This window comes from Antedon bifida, chromosome 3, assembly GCF_963402885.1.
Source record: "Antedon bifida chromosome 3, ecAntBifi1.1, whole genome shotgun sequence".
Lineage (NCBI taxonomy): Eukaryota > Metazoa > Echinodermata > Crinoidea > Comatulida > Antedonidae > Antedon > Antedon bifida.
Genome location: NC_136228.1, coordinates 31,129,186 through 31,149,899, shown reverse-complemented (window position 1 = coordinate 31,149,899; position 20,714 = coordinate 31,129,186). Strand labels below are relative to the sequence as shown.

Genomic DNA, 20,714 nt, shown 5'->3' with positions numbered 1-20,714 from the left:
AACAAGGCGTTTGTAGACGCAACGTTGGGTGGCATTTTAGGAGTAGGCGTACACAAACCAGGGGAATTTCCCCCTGCGTTACGCCACTGGGCATACTGGAACACAGAGAAGATTTGAAGTGACGATATGAAAATATTACAATATCAACTATTAGTATTACATATGTGTGAACCTACTACCATCAACAGGTAGTAGGTTCGAATCCAGACACAGTCATTTGTTCATAAAATAGGGAGACGACTTGATCATAAATAAATTTATTAAACAGAAACTTTAATATCTGCGTTAGATACAATAATACTTAGATTAGATACATGCAATATTTAAATAAATGACCCAAGTTCTTATAACTTTCAAAATACATAACATTTTGATAAACATGGCATGAAATAATACTATCGGCTCTTTGATTTCGTAGGCGTTTTACAGTAAATTTGCAATATGAGATTGACTACTAATCAGTCTGTCGGGGAAGTCTGACGAAAACAGATTTTATGTATAAAGATATGCATTGTGATGTATTTCAAAAGGTATAAAGGTATGAAACAAGGCCAATATATAGGCCAATAAAGGCCAATTTACACAGACGAGCGGTAACAGTAATAACAATAGAATCTATGTTAAATATGATCATTTACACACAACGCGGAGCGGACGGGCGGTTTCCGCTCAGGATAGATACAGATTTTACGTGGGACAAACTACGCGGTTTTCCGCTTACCGTTACCGCTCGTCTGTGTAAATTGGCCTTAAGCCTACATTACTGTGTAGGCCTACAGATACCGCCTTTACTAAACCATTAATATAACGCGTGTGTTTATACAGGCGCAACATACATGATACTGAGTTGGTTGGTTGGTTAGAAGCAGTATAGTATTTATGCAATCTATTACACTAAATAGATTACACCAGATTTAAACAATTAAGATGTATACGGTATATATACTGGAGTTTGTTTATTCCAATGCAAAAACAAATCCAATTGTCATTTGTAAAACATTTAACTTTGTTTTATTTTCTGTATACCAGGCATATTAGCCTGTAAGAAATCGCATGTACTGTGAACAAGATTAAATTAAAAGAGACCTATTTATTAACCAATCAACCGTATGGAATATTATAGCATGTGGCTAACAAATCCGCAAACCAATAAAGAGTAGCACATCGTGACATTAGATATCGCCATCCCTTTAATTTATCTCATCAAAGATCGAGAAATAGATCAGCTTTTCAAACTAGAATATTCCAAGCTATTACTTGTCATTGCCGCTTTTTCATTTCCATCAATTAAGATAAACAGTACCATGCTTGAGAAGGCGTCTAGCACACGCTCCTAAATCCAGCTTAATTGGAAAGTTTGTAACGTTTTACACATAATGTATCAAGAGATAAACGATCGTATGTGATGTTGGCACACACCTTATTTGTAATCAGCAATTGACCGACATATTACCCTTTCCCGCCAACTTTGTCAGTAGAATTTGTCGTCTGCAAGTACACTTGTTTCAATCGAGTGCCAATTACTTTAGGAATTAAAATGGATGGATGCATTTCAATTTATGTAAGCTCTATTACAAATTGTACTCCTCTTCTTTTTCTAATCGGGTTTCATCCGACTCTTCATAAAGTTTTCGTTCTGTATTTTGTTATCATCTACAGTATAACGTTATATAATAATATCTATGCTCACCGTAACTCATTACCTATCTCGTAAGCCTAAATACGATGTCGGTTCTACTGTTATGTTTTCGTTCGATTTTATGTCGATAATATCAATCTCTGATTCAGTTTGTTCTTTTTCAATTGGTACTGAACATTCGTCTGTTTTCTGTAATTGTTCTTTTTCCAGTTGTTCGTTTTCGTTGCAATCCGCAAGTTCTGGCCAATCAGAACTCGTATTATTGACGTCACTTGTTTTACCGCCAGTATCTATTGGTTCATCTTTCGTGCCGGGTCGCTGTTGGTCACTTCGTTTCATTGATTCCAAATGTCGTGGCCCTCCTATTTTATGTTCTGCTGCCTCTGAATTTGAAATTCCTTCTAATTTCTTCCATTTTGTTCGACGATTCTGAAACCATATTTTCACCTAAAAAAAGGAATTAATTATATTTGTATTAGGCCTATATTAATACTTACAACAAAACAAAAACACGTTTGTAACATTGTAATAATTGTCGCACTTGGTACGGTAATAATGGTTGCACTATGTAATAGTCGTCGCACTTTATTATACTGTCGCACTCTTTAATAGTCGTCGCACTCTGCAATAATTGTCGCACTTGGTACGGTAATAATGGTTGCACTATGTAATAGTCGTCGCACTTTATAATACTGTCGCACTCTTTAATAGTCGTCGCACTCTGTAATAATCGTCGCACTCTGTAATAATCGTCGCACTCTGTAATAGTCGTCGCACTTTATAATACTGTCGCACTCTTTAATAGTCGTCGCACTCTGTAATAATCGTCGCACTCTGTAATAATCGTCGCACTTTATAATACTCTCGCACTCTTTAATAGTCGTCGTACTCTGTAATAATTGTCGCACTTGGTACGGTAATAATGGTTACACTATGTAATAGTCGTCGCACTTTATAATACTGTCGCACTCTTTAATAGTCGTCGCACTCTGTAATAATCGTCGCACTCTGTAATAATCGTCGCACTTTGTAATACTGTCGCACTCTTTAATAGTCGTCGCACTTTGTAATAATCGTCGCACTCTGTAATAATCGTCGCACTCTGTAATACTGTCGCACTTTATAATACTGTCGCACTCTGTAATAAATCGTCGCACTTTGTAATACTAATAGCATGGACCTATTCCATGCTAAAAATGACTGAATTTACAATTAAATGCCGTGTGATGAGTACAGTGAAAATACACATCACAGTAATAATACACTTGTATACCTTTTAATACCAGTATCACTTCCGCACTTTATGAAATATAAATATTACCCAATATAAAACTAGCGGCCACATAATTATATTTACCTGTTGTTATTTCCTGCGTTTGTTTTTAAAAATTAAAGTAATCCCATCTTATAACTAAAACGCATTTATTCTCAATAACAACAAGTCTATTTTGATACTTCGTGTATTCCTAGAGTGTATGTCTTCAAGAAAGCCACTTTAATCCATGCTACTATCGTCTCTATTTGTTTTGAATCTCACAATTCTCAGGCGTCAAATCAGACTGGCTGGTGACGAGCTATGCGTCGCGCAATCCGAATCAAAATCGTATATTTATGTTTCCAGCTAACAAAACGTCATCAAAATCACTATAAGTAGGCTATATTTTTTTGTAAATAAATAAATTAAACTAATTTCGGATTTAAGACGTGTTTTGAAGTAAAATTTGCTTCCTTTGAATGGTACCGATTACTATTTTAATACTGTCACTTTGGCAGTGACGTAATGACCTGTTAAATCAAGCGTGACAGGTTCCTTATTTTAGGGCTTAATAAATCGACATAAATTAATTTCTGCTAATGATAACCAAAAATGCTTTGAATGAATTATCATACAATAGGTTTAGAATGCAAATTATTAAATTCGTCAGACGATTATTGTTTGTAGATAGATCTAGCAAAAATGATTAGGCCTAGAGGGTTCGACAGCTGAACTGTGTCCACGTTGAAAGTAGCCGCTTCTGTGTCCAGCTTGCCGGAAAGTGTAGCTACAAGGAAAGGTTCAACTAACCTCTATCAAGTCACAACGATAAATAGATTTTACTTTAGGCGATTGGCCTATTAAAAGGACAAACTTTAAGAGGTTTAATGAGGAGGAAAATAGATCGACAATGAAGAAGCATTTAAAATCCTCTTTACACCTGTATAAAGCACCGATCCGTTTAGGTCATTGTGAGTCTCAATTAGTTAAGTATAGTCTTACAAAAGGCGCGTAAAATCATTAAACGATTTAAGGGGGTATAGTCTGCACGGTTCTGATTACCACCCACCTGATAATTAAAGAATAATTTACAAAATCATGTTCATTAAAATAAGACAACTTTATTATTTTCAAAACAAGAATTTTCCACGCTCGATATGTTTAGATGTAAATAACAATGTAAAGGAAGATGCTGGTCAAATAAACGAAGACAATAAATGCTATAGCATTCACAAATACACATAACGGTGTCAACGTAATTCTGTAGTACAAAGGACGGTACTTTCTCGGACACAATAATCAAGAAAATTATATTAAGTGTTTTGGAGTCGAATTTTTATATTTATTTAAAAAATAATGGTTCTGCTCGCAGATTTTAAAATGTTGATTGTATAGGCCTAAGTCGTTTTGACGAAGCGTTCGGATCCATCATCTAATTTATAATACAACAACAAGATCAGTACAATTGTTGATTAGCAATTTGATCTTGTTATGTATTTTCCTTTCCTAAATATCGTTAGCCTGTAATTGAAGCAAAACCTGCAATCTAGTGATTAATAAACAACCATCACAATTATTAAATGCCCTCACGTTTCACTGAGTAACCATTTTGGTATTATTAAAATGCTATACGTAGGTGTATACCTTCTCTTAAACGGAGTTTGCAATTAATTACATCAATTGATATAGTTGACAAGGTAGTTTTAATAGGTTTCATATGTATAGTTTACATAACTCAATCAAATTTAATGATCAATTATGTTTGTCAACGAATATAATAATTCATCATTAGTAGAATTAAAAATAAACATCGTGTTAGTTAAAACAGATAGCATAAAGCTCTGTCTACACTATCAAATTTATGTGACAAAAAAATGTGATGTGCCCATATATGGACATGATGATGTCATATCACTACCATATTTGGACATATCACACTTTTTTGTCAAACTAGTTTGATTGTGTAGACAGACCTTTAGATCGTTTTTGTAATTTTGTAGTTGAGCGTGTGTCACACGACCATAGAAATTCCCGACTAGAACAAAATAATATTCATTTTCTATTCAATATTGATCCATTATTAACAGTCTTGCACGGCTGCGGTCTATTGTATGCCCAGCGTATACACCTTTAAGAACAGGTACGATTGCCTTTTTTGTGGGCGGAGATTCATTAAAAGTACGAGTAAATCTATAGTTATAGACAAAAAAATAGAATTTGTATGCATGGGTCTTACCTGTGTATCAGTTACTTTTAACATGGCGGCCATTTCTGCTCGCTCACTTGCCGATAAATACTTTTTGCCTTCAAACTGCTTTTCAAGTTCAAATATCTGTCGACCTGTGAACGTGGTTCGTGCTTTTTTCTTCTTTTCCACGCACTCCGCATCTTTTCCCAATTTTCTTTTCGTGGGTTTTTCTCTGGATTTACCTACAAAACAAAGTATGTCGAAACATTTTTTTTAGAAGATAAAAAAGTTCTTTCCCACCCAACATTAAAATTGTTTTAATACCACTCGTAGTTGGAACTATAGAACAGTCAATTTGACTATTTTTGCTTTAAATTACAGTTTTTTTAGGTAAATAAATTTTGTTTCGATCTAATTTTTGGTCAAAGTGAAACTAACATGTTAGAAAATCATTTTTTTGGGGGGAACAATATATCTTTAATTCTCAAATGCTTACATATTCAAAACTGTGGACCAAACTACTATAATACAATTCTTTATATCAATATTTCATTCCTTGTTTGTTGAAAACTTTACTCTCATTTCTGGTCTGATGTTATTAATTTTAATTTTTTATATTCTTGGTGCCACCGTAAACCATGTACTGACTTAATGACATTACTTCATGTTTAAAACAGCCATTTTGCATTCATTAATTGCATTCGTTAATACATGGATTAATAATTAGAAGGTTTTTTTATTCGTGGTAATTTTCCCATTGTGTTTAAGAACTGACGTAAAAATATGTTTCTTCTTGGCGTTAGACTTCAAACATTATGTGGTTTAAGACACATAGCGGATTGATTTACATGATATAAAAAGTAAGATCTGCTTATTACCCTTATTAATATTCTGAACAATTTTGAAACGTGAACAATCTAATTAGTTACCATTTCAATAACCTGGACGTAAATTAAAATCGGTGAGTGGTCTGATTTATTCATTTTTGTAGATATAATAATATCTATATTTATAATGTTTTTTTTTATACGCAAGTCAAATCTCTTTATACAACTATGTTGTTGTATTATTGTTTGTGTCTTTTGATATGGACTTTAATTTAAATTGCAAAAGTATAACAAGAAATCGATTTACAGTTTTGAACTCAAACTATAGTTTGACAAAATAAGTTTGATGTGCCCATATATGGACATAATGATGTCATATCATTACCATATTTAAGCATATCACTACCATATTTGGGCACACCACACTTTTTTTTGTCAAACTAGTTTAGAGATAGACAGAGCTTTAGACTGATGCATCGTACTATTTTTTTGACATTAATTATTAAATGTAAAAAAATATGTCTGTGTGATGATTACATGATTACATGTCCACATATGGACTTGATGATGTCATATCACAACCATATGTGTGTATATCACTACCATATTTGGGCACATCACTCTTTTTTTGTCAAACTCGTTTGATAGTATACAATGCTTTAGGCTGATGCATCGTACCATTTTTTTTTACATTAATTATTAAATGTAAAAAAATATGTCTGTGTGATGATTAGCATTTAACATAAAGGTCGACCAGCCACTAGTATAAAATATAAAATATAAAATAAAATTATACGATAACGGAAGACGACACTTATAATTTATTAGCAAAATAATAGTTTTGTGTTTCGAATTTCGAAAATATCTTCAGGAAAAGTTACTGGTTGATTTAAATTATCCCTTATCATTCTATCATTCAGTCTGGGATCCAGACGGAGTTTTGACTTAATATTAGTAAAAATATAAATATTTTGGCACATATGGCGTTTCATACGTACACTACTTGAGCTTGTAAAAACTCCTGTAAAAACTCCACAAAAAAGGACAATAATACAGACTTGGGGCAAGTCTAATCGTTAGATACATCCGCTTTTAAATTTACACTACAGCAAACAAGATCCATGCGGAGAACTAATTCAGATTACGTTATTTGTTTGTATATAACCAAATAAGAGTACGGTAGGCCTCATTGTAAATAAGTAAATCAGATATAAGCAATTATGACATATGTATCATATACAGTATCTATGTAATTATTTTAGAAACATCACAAGTGTCGTGATAAATAATAATAAATAATGATTTCATTAAAAAAAACCTTCCATGTATTTTTTTTTAATGATATTTAAAATTTCAAAAAATACCATCATTATTAATAATTATAAGTCTATAGGAATAGTAGATAATAAAAATACTACCGATAAAATTATATGAAGAAATATAAAAGATACGTGTCATCAGAAATATGGTTAGGCACATGTATAGATGTTGAGCCTAGAGGCCCACGCTGTTAGTCTTATGATGTGCCCACGTTTTAGGTACGATACATTTACCCAAACAGATCAAAAGGCACGGGTAAGCATCGTCACGTGACTCTGACGTACGTACACTAAAAATATCACAATAATTAACAAAGTTAATCGAACGTTAATATGATGATGTCATACAACTAATGGACCAATCACAGGGGACTATTATGTTGCCTGTGTATTTTTAATTGATTCTTAATTACTGTGCCGTCGACCTGGTTTTTCATATCGATATAAAAAATGACCCGTCACTTCAAAGGGTTACCGACTTTTCGATTAATTACAATTTATTTATTCCTGTATGTATCTTTCTGTGGTTAACAGTAAAAGGTTGTAAATTATTATTTCCAACAAAACCCATTGTCATCTGACACAATTAACAAACTATACTGAAAATATATAATGCTCTGTTGTTAAATGTAGTGCTCTGTCGAATGATTTTATCATTCATTATAAACATACTAAACAATATACTCTGAAGTATTGTGACATGACAACCAGTACGATCGTATATTGATGTTTTTCTGTACAAGATAGCTAATTTGATAATAAATGTTTATTAAGACAGGTACAGCCTTTTGATCGATGTATTAAAATGTTGGGTTAAGTATTATTATATTTTTTACATTTTACAATCAACAGCATCAACATCATTATTTTCTTGTATCATGTATCCCAATATTTAAATCTGAACAAGGGGCGATTTTTCGCATACGAACATACGAAAAAATGTTACCATTAATATAAGGCCTATTGTTATAAATAAAATTATCGAAAGGGTATCGAAAGCAAATGTCGTGTTTAACATAATTTGTTTACAATAAAGAGCCGAATTAAGAATAACAGGATTTAAAAACAGGGTATCAAACTAGAAAAAAGTGTGATGTGCCCATATGGTAGTGATAAGCCCAAATATGGTAGTGATATGACATCATCGTGTCCATATATGGGCACATCACATTTTTTTTCTCACATAAAGTTTGATGTGTAGACTGAGCTTTAAAAACAGGGTATAAGTAAATCTGGCAGGCATGATGAAGATATTCTAAACCGATATAGGCCTTATACTAGAAATTAATCAATTATAACGATAAAGGTGAGGAAATCAGTACAGTAGTTAAATTCATGTGGGAGATACTTTATTTTGCTTGTATTCAGACGCACAATTACCGTTACATATCTGAAATTAAAGACACTAATGACTTACATTTTATCGTTACAGATTCACAATTGAAGATTCTTAACTAAACGATTTGTATTCTTGTGATTTGTTTTCTTAGCCATCACCCAATATGTAGTTTATTTCTACTTAGCGTAGATGATAAAACGTTAGTACTTAAACGGCCATTATCACGATAACATCGCTCTATTGTCTATACAGCTTTTCTTTAAAAACACTGACGACAGAAAATAAAATCGTTACGGGAATCGTTTAGCACCAACGCTTATATTAGTTTCCGCACTTATTCTTAATTACGCATTTGGAATAATATTTTTACAACGGATCTCTAACGGTAATACATAAAACATAATATAGCTACAATACTATTCTATGATTTACTGAACTAGGTTATATAAGTATAGATTGATTGACTAATTTTTTTAAAAAATAGGTTATTGTAAAAAAACATAGATTTCCTTGCGGACATGCGGGTATATTCTCTGAATGGCCGTGTTTAATCGCTTTTAATCGGTCGCTCTGTACTGATCGTAAATTAAACCAAATCGTCTGTCTATTGTGTACGATAATGAGAGAATTATTGGCCTTCGTATTGAGAACTATTTAAAGCGTTTATTATTATTTCAATGAGCTAAATGGCGTATTAGTTCTAATCGGCAGGTCAAAACAACAGCCTGTATTTTACCCAATAAAGAACATGACGATGATTATAATATTAACGGTGACGTAGGCCTATAAGTGTTATCATTATTACTTATGATTATTATTGATAATTTTCTTCCATAGTTTTACAACAATTATTATATTATTACTACTGTAATTTTTAATTAATCATGATGATTTGTTAATATTGTTTATACGTTGAATGTGCCATTTTAATGTCACATAATAGTTATTGTTTATATGAGGGCCCTTGATTGTCAGCATATGCCGTTTAGGGTTACCCTCATTAAATAAGGTTTGATAAAAAATAAATAAAATTGTCTTTAACCACAAATTGGATCGAAAAAAATTACCTGAATAGGTCTAAACTGTAATTTAAAGAAAATACCGTAGTCAATTGTCTTTCAGACAATGGGTTTTTGGTTAAATTTAACCATTTATTTTGTCTTTTTATAACAGAAATCATTATTCAGTTCGGTTTACCACTCTACGGAAATCATTAACTTGATTAAATCTTCAAAATGGTCTATGATTTTATTAATATTAATTTTTAATATTGTTGGGGTCAATGCATCTTTAATACTATAATACTAGAAGTTTTCATTTAATACTATGATCTACCTCCATACTTTTTAATACCAACAGTAATAATAATATCAAGAATGCCAATATCATCATGATCCTGCTTACGTAAGCCTAGAAACATATAATATGGTTTCAGTCTTTTGATCTGCGTTTAACCCTTTGGGTGTGTACATTAGCCTTAACAACGCACGATCATCTTAACGATATTGTACGTACAATAGAACTCCTATTAAGGGGCACTAATCAACGAAACCAAAATTGTCCCCTTAATAGGGGTTTTCGCGGGGAAAAAATAATAAATAAACAACCAAATGAACAATTTAAATGATCTGGACTCCAGAAATTGAGTAGAATTTAAAATTTTACAGCTAACAGTGGAAACTGTCAAGCCAGAGTAAGTATCATAATTAGGCTATTGTCATAATTATTATTATGATATTTTGTGCTGATTTGATCGTAGTCCTATCATCGGGGAATTCACTGGTATCATTAATTGCATATAGTTTATTGTTATCATCATTAACAATTGTAGACGTGATCGTCTTATACTCATTAACATCACAATCATGTCAAACAAAAGCATGAACTCATCTTTAATTTAAATTGACCCTAATTACGTCGTGTACGAGTCGATGTTCTATTAAAAAGAATTAAGCATACTACGCTTCTGCCGTGACAATCTGCGCCGCTTATTCAATATTTGCCGCGAGTTCTTTAATAACAATCCGTTAAATTACAATATTAGGTCCATTACATTGTATCGGTGATGTCTCTTTGAAGGCTTCTTGAACGCTCTCAACAAACACTATAGTGTATCGGTTGACGTGGCAAACAGGGGCTTGACGAAACGCGCGCTATTAATTTCCTTGCCAGATTAATTGTTCAAGATTTCGTTTTCACGCAGACTTAGCCGGTAGATTTGGCGAATTAAGTCGCTAACACTGCCGTGAAATTAGAAGATGGAATGCCGAAATTAAGCGGACAGCAAATCAAAACAGATAAATTGATGAATACGACTCATTTAACAGAATGAAAGTGCATATTATAAGTAAGGACAAACTATACAAACTAAACAGTTATTATTACTTGGAAAATCACCAAAGTTGATAGGCCTATGAATTATGTGGTTTGCCATATTCAAACTTCTCTTCCAGTTTAAATCAATGCTTATCAATCAATCAATACAATAAAGTGTATTTTTTCCACAAAAAAAAAAATGAAAAAATTCCCATCTTTAAAACGAATATCAATTAACGAGTAACAACTTAGCATTAGGTCTACACTCGTCAAGAATTTCACAGATTTATACTGCGATTATATATTTTCAGAAGTTCCTTCTGATGGGCTTTTGTGGTTGATAATAATTAGGCCTACTGTAGTTTTAATTAGTGTAACATCTCGGGTTATATTATACTGTAGGTTTAGGCCTATGAGTCTTTTATTTATGGTATAAGCTCCATCTGCTTCGTTTCTACACAATATATAACACAGTATTGTACTTGTTAGCTTCTAATGCCATCACTCTAATCGATATTGTATTGTTGTAACACAAGCATATGATTTCGTTTTACTTTAAACACGTTAATAGAATTAGTTGCCCATATGTAATGTGTGACTAATACGATAATAAGAGATTATTTATGTACTTTTTAAATAATTCTCTCACAATAAATAGTACAATAAAGATTATCTTGGAAACAGAACGGATAAAGTTTTTCTTAATAGACTCTGTTCGATTTTAGGCCTAAATAGACAAACAAATTTGATCCTTTTTTTGATGTCATAGGGATGTCACTCCAATTTGGACGCATGGGATCCCGATATTTCTATGCGAGTGGTTTTCGACACTCGATGATTCCTTATCAATTCGCCGATTCCAGAAAATCACAAGTTATCAAAATGGGTGACCAAGTAAACTTGTGAGGCATATAATTACTATAACGGAAAGGTGTAGGCCTACATAGTATTATCAATGACAATGACAGCACGTCTATATAGCCGTTAATATGTACTAAAGCTCTGTCTACACTATCAAACTTTATGTGACAAAAAAATGTGATGTGTCCATATATGAACATGATGATGTCATATCACTACCAAATTTGGGCATATCACTATACCATATTTTGGCACATCGCTATATCATATTTTGGCACATCACTATACCATATTTGGGCACATCACACTTTTTTTTGGTCAAAGTTTGATAGTGTAGACAGAGCTTAACAGTACTGTATCTTCAGAAGTAGCCTTCTGCATCCTTTGTTCCGTTTTGCAGTGGTCAACCACAAATCAACAACACTTACTCGGGATTTAAATTCGTGATAAAACGTTTTTGAAAATAAATTACCAAGATACTTGAAAATTAACAACGGAAATATGTGTTATTCGTTTGATTGCAGTTGGCGGCAGATCAACACTTACTTGAAGTAGTAGCATTGCAAAGTGTTTGTGAATTCGAGAAAAGATAAGAATCGCTCAAAAACAACATAATCAACTTAAATGCTACAATAACTAATACTTTTTAAAATAATATATAACAACAAAATAAAAGGTAAGTAATGAGTGATGTTTGCGGGACCCACTTCCTTTTAAAATTAAAACAAACAGGCCGTGTCATTTATTCATGCAATGTAATATTTTTGTTTCATCTTAAGAAGAACGGTTATAATTATGAACAATAAAAAAAAGTGATGCTTTCAAATATTCATTATAGGACAAACTCATCGAGAATCTATTTTGGACCCAATATGGCCTTAAAATGACCCTATAACATAGGCTACCCATTGAATTAATGCATATTTTAATGATCATATTTCTACCGCTTTTGAAAAAAAAATGCTCTCGATTACACAAATAGGAATGCTACCAATGTTTTGATCATAACAATAATAAAAGTAAAACTCCCGTTAAATCATATCAGTAACACGTGATACAAAGCAGTCTTTTCAATCGTATTTCACTTCTTTTCTTTCAGACATAAATATAGCTATAAATATTCGACAAATTACACACACGGGATTATTGTTTATAGAATAGGGAAATACGTCCCTAGGCCTAGGGGCATGGTAACTAGATACTAATAGTGGCAAAGGGGACTTGGTTCGTACTAGGTAATTACGAATGGTAAGTATGCAACTTGGTAACATTATATCGTAGGCTATGAACTATGTAACCAACGGGGATGATTAACGTGGTATCTATCCAATTGTCGAACCTCCATCACAGTGCCAAGAGGGTTAGAAGATTGTTTCTTCTGTTCGTTTTTAATCGTTTTGGTATGCATGTAACTTTTTCTAGGGTAGTAATAATACAAACCTAAGCGTATATTGTGCGCACACAATAACATTTGGCGCCTACATTTGCGGCATTAATTGAAAATACTTCATTTTTATGACAAGCTTAAATAAAATGCAAATAGGCCAGTATCAAGTCACATCAACGTGAGCAACCAATTACCGGTATCTATTGATAATGTTCGATGACTAAATAATGTTTCTCTTATCTGTCTGTGACATAACACTTGTAATTGATGTAGCCCTACCTTATTACTGATTATATCATAGATTGTCATCCAAGTCAATATTGAACATTTTACAAGTGACCCGCTACTGACGCCATCGACGGTACCGAATTATCACGATCGATAACGTAATTCCAAACACTTCAGAATTTAATTCTACGCGTCTACGTAGTTATTTTCATACGTGCGCGTAGAGTTAACCACTAAATTTGACGCGTGGTTGTTACTCTGAAGCTCTGACTACACTATCAAACTTTTTGGGACAAAAAAATGTGATGTGCCCATGAACATGATGATGTCATATCACTACCCGTACCATATTTAGGCACATCACATATTTTTTGTCAAACTAGTTTGATAGTGTAGACAGAGCTTAACCGTTTTCTGCAAGCTGGTTATGGGTTAAATCCTAAAGTTAACGTTTAATGATGTTTAACTAATATTGAATTCTAGATTGAAATTCGATTTAAAACGACCAAGGGCTATAGAAATCGACAGACACTAAATGTAAACCAATGTCTTGTTTAGAAGCATAGAGATCCAATATGTGCTTGGTGATTCCCTATTTTCCCCGCTATTTCCAACATCCCCTCCACCTAAAAGGTGGATACAATCGCCAAACTTGTTTGCTATAGATTGTGTGAGGATAACATTGCACGTTGATGTACTAATGCCACACGACGTTGAAATTCAATGCAACATTTATCATCTTTATTGAAACATACTGTACTGATAAATAGTAAACCATCCGTATACTATTTGAATACTGATAAATTACGGATACTTTAGAACCATTTAGTACGCCATAAAATATTCAATACCTTAGGTTCTATTACCGTTATTACAATCTTGTGATCTAATCTAGCAAATCATTAGACGTTATTAATAACAAATCGCTCCCGCTGTTCGTATCGCGTTCAACACTTGTAACTTGCAAACGATTTGATTTAATAGGGAGTAGAACAATGAATTTCTCTGGCATAATTGTATGTAATTATTCAACGTAGCATCCTTTACGCCCCATAGCATCGGTTGCCGAGAGACCGATAATATCCAATTACGTAGGCCGCCGATAGATGGATCTATATTGTAAATAAACACGACCGCATAGATGCTATACGCTAAGCGAGACGATTAAACGATTCAAGATTTACCTATCTATAATAAAATAACTGTTTGAGCGCGTTATGACATATGACTTTTATTGACTGATATTAATAGGGAAAACGCGCAATGAACCGAATCAATATAATAAAGAAATATTCATGTAAAATATATAAGACATTAAGTTATTTGTATATACAACATATCCCATATTGATAAACAATAGTATAATTTTCATAAACACTAAAACTTTTTTTTTTCTTCAACATATTATATTTCGATACTCGTAAGTATACGCATAGCATTTACGTCAAGCAATAAGTTCCTATACAATTTTTAAGTCCTGTATTTACATTACCCAAACCTGAGACAACAACCAGCCCAAACTAACCGGTGGTTTTATACATGAAAACGTTAACATAATTAAATACAAGCTAACTATTATGTTATATGACTATTATTAAATGATTGATTATTAAATTAATATTTTAATTTCAACAATTGCTCCCGGAGTAAGTCCTGTATTTACATTGGCCAAAACTGAGACAACAACCAGCCCAAACTAACCGAACTAATCGGTGGTTTTATACATGAAAACGTTAACATAATTAAATACAAGCTAACTATTATGTTATAGGACTATTATTAAATGATTGATTATTAAATTAATATTATAATTTCAACAATTGCTCCCGGAGTAAGTCCTGTATTTACATTGCCCAAACCTGAGACAACAACTAGCCCAAACTAACCGCGCCTCGGTGGTTTTATACATGACAACGTTAACATAATTAAATATACAAGCTAACTATTCTGTTATAGGCCTATTATTAAATGATTGATTATTAATCGAGTTACTCCCACTTATACTGTAGGGTATGGCTTTATACTGTATCTGTAATTAACCAATTGCAACATATTCGTGCTAGGCCTGTTATCATCATACCTATCGATAGTTGTATCTTTCTGAAGTCATTAATTAGAGCGTCAAGTGGTAGTTATCCCCTGTACCAAATAGGTTAATTTAGCGGGGTGACAGTCAACTAGGCCTGTTGTATTTACCAAATCTATCAATGGTTACGATACGAGTCCAATGTATTATTTGTTGCTCATTTTCTGATGTTTGACATTGCTTCTGTTTGGCGGCAGTTAGCTTTCTTGTATCAGATACTTTGGTTGTTAAGTGCACTTGTTAAGTATAAAATGATATTATTTCTATTTGATAAGGGCCTTTGTGGAAACTGGCGTCCGGACATTCCTCAATTGCCTATCGTTGCCCTAGAAATACTACGATAGACTCTTAAACGGTTGTCATATATTTTAATAGCATTGCATCCACGTTTTATTTTGGCTTAAAATTTAATGTGTTAGAATTAATGTTGTTACTATTGTAGACGAAATCTGCTATTTATTGACAAATATTGTTGGTAGGCCTAATGAAATAATATATCGTAGAATATGATAAATTAAAAAAACAACATTCGTGTACTGCAATATATACGGATATGCGATCCATGCTCTGACTTCAAAATCGCAGCTCAAATTCATTTTTTTTTTGGTTCGTCAATATTTCATTCCGAATTAATTAGTAATCAATTTCAAATATTATCTGTACGAATATATGGTTTATTTTATTATTTTACAAAGGTTTTTATTGCATATATAACTGAATTTAAGTTTCGGTAAACAAAATTTATTTGCGATTAATTTTCGTCAAATGGTTTTATTTCCAGAACGTGCAAATGATGTAAATCTCTCTTTTTGTCGGGGATCCTAACCTATTCGCATAAATCAGTATATTTTTTTGTGATTAATACGGTAATTTTGGTACTGTCATTATAAATTATTTGTTTATAACATATCAAATGTTTACGAGTAATTGGATACCTGTAAATAACCTTAAGATATGAATTCTATGTGACGAAATAACAAACAAAAAAACTCTTCCAAAAATATTGGATTACTCATTTTAAAATAATACTTGTTAGAATTACAGTACTGTACAATGCGACAAACTAAACGTGTTTGGTGCAATAATGCATTAGGAATATACACACGTATGGTACGCTTCACGTATGGTACGCTTCACGTACGTAATTTTGGCCATGTTTAACTTAAGAAAAAAAAGACTTTATGCGAGTAATTTCGACCTCCACCCCAATCTTGATGCCTTTTACGATGGGCTTAAGCTGGTAGGAAATAATAAGGCTTCGATAGACTGGGAGGTGGACTAATTTCCGCCCATCACAGTTAAGTTAAATTACCGCGAAATTTAACCATTATAATAATAAACCGAATGGTAATTCGTGTACTAAACTCGTTTTAATAATAACTTTGTTCTTGAATGTAGCCTACCAAACAAGGAAACAAAATTGTGAAAGATTTTATAAATAGGACAATTGTTCAACATTATATCTATCATATCTATCTATCTATCATCAATCTACGTCTTACCGTACCAGTACATAACTATGAACTCTAGCTTCCCACTTTATTAACGAGGGTGTAACGAAGTAAATTAGCTGTCAAATAAAATGCACGGATATACACATTTTATGAAATAAGAACCAGTATATTTTCTAGATGTACTTATTTTTCTGTCATTTTTAGCTTCATTTATATTTCATTCGTACATTTTAGACATCTATAAAACTTTAAATAATTATAATGAAAAAGACTGGTCAGAATGAAAAAAAAAACAATTAATGGTTTTGTTTTAGCGTACTTTATGATATTTTGTTGAGTAGGCCAACTGCAGCCTGTTTATTAAAAATTAGAATTCATTTGTAGGAAGTCATAGACATCCAAGAACAATATTTCACAAATTCACACCTAAATATTAAAGGGTCCATATTATAGCATAATACAACGAAATATAGCTATTGGATATTCACTTTAATGTTCAAAGATTGATGTTTGTCTGTTGGGAAACTAAGGCCTCAATGTCAACTACGTCTTCAGTTAGGCCTAAATAGTGGTTGAATTATTCACGATATCACATTATCGATTTATTGATTTATGTAATAGATTTTATAAAATTAAGGATTACCGGACCGGGACGGTATAGATACCTAATACAAAACGTTGAATATAGAAATTGATTTATTTTATTTGACTGATGAAATACATCGACAACAGCTAAAATATATGTTTGTACAAGAACTCGCAAACTGAGAATGGAATAATGTTTAAAAAAACAGACCCTTGACAAAGAAAACGAACGAATATTTTAGGCCTATATTATTTTCTTACGAATATTGAAATGGTTATTAACTAAAAGAAACAAAAGTCTTACTATTATGTATATCTGGTGATGGAGTAGCATCTCTGCGATCGTTGTTATCGTCTGAAAACTGACGAGAATCGGCGTCTATGACGGACGATGACGACCACGACGACGGGCTGAAGTCCACGCTAACATCGGTACTCACACTGCCTTCGCGTTTTAACAGTTTCCCTTCGCATTCCGTCCTTTCTAAAGTAAAACTGTATTTTGTTTTTCTACCTTTACTGTCTTTTCGAACACCGTACAGGATGTCGGCAATAAAATAAGGGGTACGTTGCTTACCCCTATTATCGTAGCAATGAGGGTGCCATGTACCGACGGCCCCTGGGAGGGGATACGAATAAGTTGATGTTGGCGATCCCATCATAGCATGGATAATGCCTATTACTCCGTCCATCTGTTGATAGTCTGCAGTCTACAAATAAAGTTTAAATCACACAATCAGGAGAAAATACTCAATCATTAGGTTATAATGCAAAACAAATATTAAATGATCGCATAGTTCAAAACGGATGATTTTGAAGTTTTTACAAGGGCGACTGAAATAACTGCAATCAATATTTCGACAAAAATGTTCGAAAGTAAATAACAACACTGGTCAACAATAACGCTTCTGGTTGCAAATAGTTGTGTATAACCGTAGCAGAGGTATGTTATCTCTGATCTCTGGTTGTTGGTAAGATTACATCAAGTACGAATCGAGTAATGGTTTAAAGCCTTTCTGCATGCCAGCCAGGTTGTCACACGACGAACCATAAATGACAGTACTCGTCCTACTCTCGCAAATTAGTCAAATTAAAATCAGTTTAATCGATATTATTAAAGTCTCAACATTCTTTATGACAGGGACTGGATTTACGACGTAGCACCAGAGGTGGGTATGCCTGAAAGCAGTGTTTAGTCACGAAGTTAACTATCTATTACTGGTCACTGAAAACAGATAACAAACGCGAAGTGCATCATAGGAGAAGTGACGTATCCACCAATGTATAGAATACACGCACAGCCAATTAACAAACTGCTACACTCCAATTGTCATTCAATCGAAGAGGTTGGCCCATTTTCTATATTGTTTCTCAGCGACGATTAGGACAGATTCTCGCGTCGTTATCCGATTGATAGAACGTGCTTGGTAGCAGTTCAGCGCCTCGCATCGCTTTGATCAATCACTTTGGTAAATAGTTCCAATGATGAGTCTATCCAATTTGTATCGAGATTCGTCAATAGCGCCAGCGACCGTGAGTGTAGAAACTTGCAAGGTGTTTTGGAAGCGTGCTCTTTTTGAGAAGTATAAGGCTTGTTAATCGTTTGACTTCCAGGCCAATTACCGCCTTCAGTCGGTCTTCATATCACTGCAAGTCGGCAGTTGTGTTTGTATTACGTTAGTTGAAGCGTTCAACCTGTAACCATGCGTGAATCAACTCTGATTTCGTGCAATATCCGTTTAGTTGTACGAGGCCTAGAATACCCGTTAAAACGTGTTATGCATGGAATTTGTAACGGTACGTGCTCAGCACCACTTGTAAAACTTAATTATGCATGACGTCGAGAATTCAGATGCGTTAGTTTTGCATATGTGACGTGGTGCTGTAATAATGCATACCAAAGTGGATGACACTAATTACGCTATGCGTTGCGTAGATTCAGTGTTCTTCTCCATAACACTACGCAATAAAAGCAATGTTAAGTAATTGAAAGCCTTGGTATTTTAAAACTTGTGCGTGTTTGTTACATTATGAGTAACATTAATGTAACTACATCTAGACCTACGTTCTCTTGATTTGTTATAGGCGGACGGGCTCCTCTAGATACGACAAATCCGCGTAGATTTTAGTAATAATACCATTTGTCTATGATATCAAAGTTGATGTGTGACTGTCTTGGAAGAGGTAGTTATCAATACCACAAGAGCACTATATGATTATGCCTATATAATATTCCGTTAAAATACAATTATGTGATAATGTGTGTGTGGATTGACAGCGTGCCAACACCATAAGGGTAAATGTATTAATAATTGCAAATATAGTAATAGGCCATAATAATTTTCAACCTTGGTTGCTTGATTGTAGTATCATATATATCGACAATAAATAAATAAGGCAAGATTAGTTTAATTATTCGAAGCATATTTGCAACTTCGATTTGTAGATTAAATATACTATTGAAGGTTATATAGCCGTTATCCACTGTGACAACGAGAACACGTTTCAGTAAAACGATCAATTAAAAGGCCACTCAATTAAGACCGATTAAAGCTTTCGTGGCCTAAACCATGGATCCCCGTTATTTGTTTACGCTTGTAAAAGGCTTTACATGACTGCTGGCCCGAAGCCGGGTTGTCCTGAAGCATTTTCCATTAAGAAGAACATTTGTTGGTGCTATAAAAAGACAATTGGTTCGATGGATGACACAATATAAAAGAACCATTTGTGCATTATAACAAGACAAGAATGAGTTTAAACGCCAAACGCATCATGAAGGCCAGTTAATTAGTAATCTAATAGATTCAGTTCATTATAAACGTCACGTCACGTTATTCATAATGTTACTACAAATTGGTATACCTATACATTTAATAAGCAGGGGATCGTGGAAAATAAAAACACTGCGCAATGTTTGAGTGCACTACGTTTGAAAAAAAGACAATTTTAAATTTAAAAACGCCTCATTCGCATTATATTCCCACTTGGCCGCAACGCAGACGTAATCGCACCGCAAGTAATTTGACCAATCACGACGTCCGAGTGAACGCAACGCAATGACGTAATCGCACCGCAAGTAATTTGACCAATCACGACGTTCAAGTGGACGCAACGCAATGTCGTAATCGCACCGCAAGTAATTTGACCAATCACGACGTTCAAGTGGACGCAACGCAATGTCGTAATCGCACCGCAAGTAATTTGACCACTTACGACGTCCGGCGCGAGTG

General features: G+C 33.5%; 1 protein-coding gene across 1 annotated transcript; it reads right to left on the bottom strand.

Annotated features, from left to right (window-relative positions):
* Positions 1–241: 241 nt before the first annotated feature.
* On the bottom strand, positions 242–19,244 carry LOC144837811 (uncharacterized). The gene is made up of 3 exons (XM_078693075.1): positions 17,789–19,244; positions 5,131–5,324; positions 242–2,086 (listed from the first exon to the last, which is right to left on the bottom strand). Exons 1-3 carry the CDS (start codon positions 18,174–18,176, stop codon positions 1,700–1,702), a joined length of 969 nt encoding a protein of 322 aa, XP_078549201.1. The 5' UTR covers positions 18,177–19,244; the 3' UTR covers positions 242–1,699.
* Positions 19,245–20,714: the final 1,470 nt, after the last annotated feature.